This window comes from Monoraphidium neglectum (assembly GCF_000611645.1).
Source record: "Monoraphidium neglectum strain SAG 48.87 unplaced genomic scaffold scaffold05688, whole genome shotgun sequence".
NCBI lineage: Eukaryota > Viridiplantae > Chlorophyta > Chlorophyceae > Sphaeropleales > Selenastraceae > Monoraphidium > Monoraphidium neglectum.
The window spans coordinates 1-2,937 of record NW_014007942.1 but is presented as its reverse complement, the minus strand read 5'-3'; the positions used below and the strand labels follow the sequence as shown (position 1 = coordinate 2,937).

Sequence of the window (2,937 nt, the reverse complement as noted above, 5' to 3'; positions counted from 1 at the left end):
CCCCGGGGCCATCTGCCTACTCAACCCCCGTCCCTCCCTCCGCCCCCAGGGCACCTACAAGCTGGGTGTCACACCCGCGGCGACCCTCTCGGCCACCGGCACCGCCAGCAAGGCTGCCTCTGGCCTGACCGTCAACCTGCCAACAACGGCGGTCAACGTTGACCCGCCCACCAAGACCGTCACCGTCGAGGGCCAGAAGCAGGGGGCGTGAGCGCCCAGGGCGCGAGCGCCTAGATTGTACAAGCGCCTTGTGACGATGGCAGCGGCCGACTTGTCTCCCCCATCCGCCTTTTGCTGCTGTATTGCCAGCTGCGGTGAAGGCCAGGGCCAGAGCCTGGGGCAGGCAGCCAAGGGCCGGCCAATGCAATGCGTGTACAGCTCGCACTCCCGTGACACCTTAAAACCCGTGATCAAGCTCCCCCTGTATGCGTCTTTCGTGATGCATTGCCGCCCGAGTAAACTGTGCGATGTGCAACGAAGTGAAGCGGCCACTTGTGCCAGCCGCGCGCCCTGGGGCCTGGTGGCTGGGCCACGCGCGGGTGTTGCTCTGGGTGGGGGCGAAATCAAGCATCCGGGGGGTGATGGGTTCTGGAGCAGGGCGGGACCCACGGGCGTAGGCAGCCACAAAGGCAGACATTTCTAGGCCTTGGTTGATCAAAAAGTACCTTCAGTTTTGAACAGAGATGAAAGTGTGGCGCTGGAGGGGTTAGCAGGCGAGGACATGAACCAGCACCCAAGCTTGGTCGATTTGGGCCCCCACAAACGTGCAGACGGAAATGCAGGGGGGTTGCGTTGCTGGCGGGGGATATCACAACCAACACAGCTGTACTTCCCGAGATGCTTGCAGCCAGGTTACGCCTGAAAAGGTTCTGGCTGCAACCAGCTGCGTGCGCGCAAGCTGTTCGCTGGGGGCAGCGCAGTCTGAGTACTAAAGTGGCACTCTTGATGAAGGGTATTATGATGTGAACCACATTGTTTTTATTCTGTGATCAATTATTGACGTGGCACACCAGAGTTACGTATGGGTCGTGTTTCTTAAGTTGGGGATGTCATTGCGAAGGAACTGCCGAGCAACCGCTTCACTGATCACCAGCAATCTCAGGCGGCAGCTTGATCCATGCTGCCAGGCTGCTGCGACAAGCTGTTGAAATTTGTGTTTTCAACTCGATGAAACAATGCACATTCTTCAGGCGCACTCCCATCATCCCCGCGGCCATTGGTCGGGCCAACGCAGCCTAGGAACGCCCAACGCCGATATACCCCTGCCCGTTTTGTGAACGTGAAAACACTCGGATCAAGTATTGCGGCATTCTAGACCGTAACAATCAACTGAATCGACATGGCGCGCTCCGCGAGGAACGCCCGCGCGGTGCTGCTAGTGGCGCTGCTCGCCGCGGCCGCAGTGCAATCGTGCAGCGCGCAATCCCTGAGGGCGGCCCTCAGGACCGGCAGCCCTTCAGACTTCTGGCTCAAGCCCCCGGTGCGCGCGCCGCCGCAGCTTTGTGCCGCGCCGTGCGCACACGGCACCTGGGAACCAACTGGGCAGCAGCACTGCAGGGGCGCAGCAGGCGGCCGACCGGCTGCGGTGACGTGCAAGATGGGTGAACGGCTTGTTACGCACCCTGAATCGACCGCATTCTTGCCTCAACTAGTGTCTTTAGAACCGCTCACCACACGCCCTCATCCCCCGGCGCGTTGCGCCTGTGTTGCGCCCTCCGCCCCGCCCCAGCCGCCGCCGGGGGTGATCCTGGGCAACATATTCAACGACGTGTTCCAGGGAATGGCCAAAACCCTTGCACAAGGCAAGGGTGGTGCTGGCACAGTGGGCAAACCGGCGATCAACTTCGACCTAGCGGTGAGCTGATTTTTTCACGTAATGTTTTTTCCATTTGTTGGTGTTGGTATTGGGGAAAGTGTGCGGGACCTGGATCAAATTCAGCGGGGAGGGGGCTGCTGCTCACAAAAGGGTGCCGCATGGCATGCCACGAGCGTCGGGGACGGGCGAGCGCCTGACGAGGGGCTGCGGTCGTCGTCGTTGTGAGCGGCGGGAGGTGCTGGACCGCGCCCATGAACATACCGGGCAAGCAAGGAGCCGCAGTGTTGACCAAAAGCGCAGCCAGCCTTGTCAGTCTAGAAACTCTCATGAAAGGGGAGGGTTCAGGCACCGAGGAGGGCGCCTTGCACCAGCCGCAGCTAACAACAATGTCGCAGCAGCCGGCCGCACTGCACGCCATGCGCTCTGGAATCACCAGATGCCGGGCGGCGCGGCCCCTTCTCGCGGCGGCGCCTCCCCAGGGGACCTCCTTTAGGATCATCGCCCCACACAGCGCCCCCTGTTCCCTGCGCTTTGCAAAGTCCTTGACACAGTCGGCCCCTTCTCATCCCCCCACCCCAACCCTGGCCCCTGCAGCCTGAGGTCAAGGTCAACCCCAAACTGGGAGTGGTGCCTGTGTCCCTGGCCCCAACCCTGGCGCTGGACGAGACGGGCCTCGACCTCACACTCACCAGCAAGGTGAGCGCGGGCTGGCTCAATTTCGTGCCTGAGCTCACGTCATGGTGACGTCACTCAAAAACCCGACACGAAACCCAATTCTGCTGCGCACCGTTGTAGGCCTGCGGCGAAGCCGCCAACGTCACCGCCTCCAGCTGCGGCGGACGGATCCCAGCGCTTCCTCCCTTCCATCGTCCACCCACATAACCAAGCACTTTCACATACGGGCCCTCAATGCACACTGTGCCCCTTGACACGCGCATGTGAAACCCTTCCACTCACACCCACTCCCGCGCCTCTCAGGCCAGCGGGGAGCTGGACTTCACCCCGCAGCTGACACTGTCCGGGGCAGACACCGTGACGGCGCCCGCGCTGCAGGAGACCGTCACGCCCCCCACCTACACCACCACCGTCGAGCCAACTACCACCTCAACCACCACCATCAC

General features: G+C 62.0%; 2 protein-coding genes across 2 annotated transcripts; both read left to right on the top strand.

The window, feature by feature from the left end:
- Positions 1 to 49: 49 nt before the first annotated feature.
- On the top strand, positions 50 to 211 carry MNEG_15809 (hypothetical protein; the record flags this gene model as incomplete). The annotated part of the gene is made up of 1 exon (XM_014035721.1): positions 50 to 211. A coding segment is annotated over one exon (162 nt), but the record flags the coding sequence as incomplete, so codon positions are not given.
- Positions 212 to 1,780: 1,569 nt separating this feature from the next.
- On the top strand, positions 1,781 to 2,560 carry MNEG_15808 (hypothetical protein; the record flags this gene model as incomplete). Its single annotated transcript, XM_014035720.1, has 2 exons — positions 1,781 to 1,855; positions 2,411 to 2,560. The coding sequence occupies 2 exons, from the start codon at positions 1,781 to 1,783 to the stop codon at positions 2,558 to 2,560; spliced, it is 225 nt and encodes a 74-aa protein (XP_013891174.1).
- Positions 2,561 to 2,937: the final 377 nt, after the last annotated feature.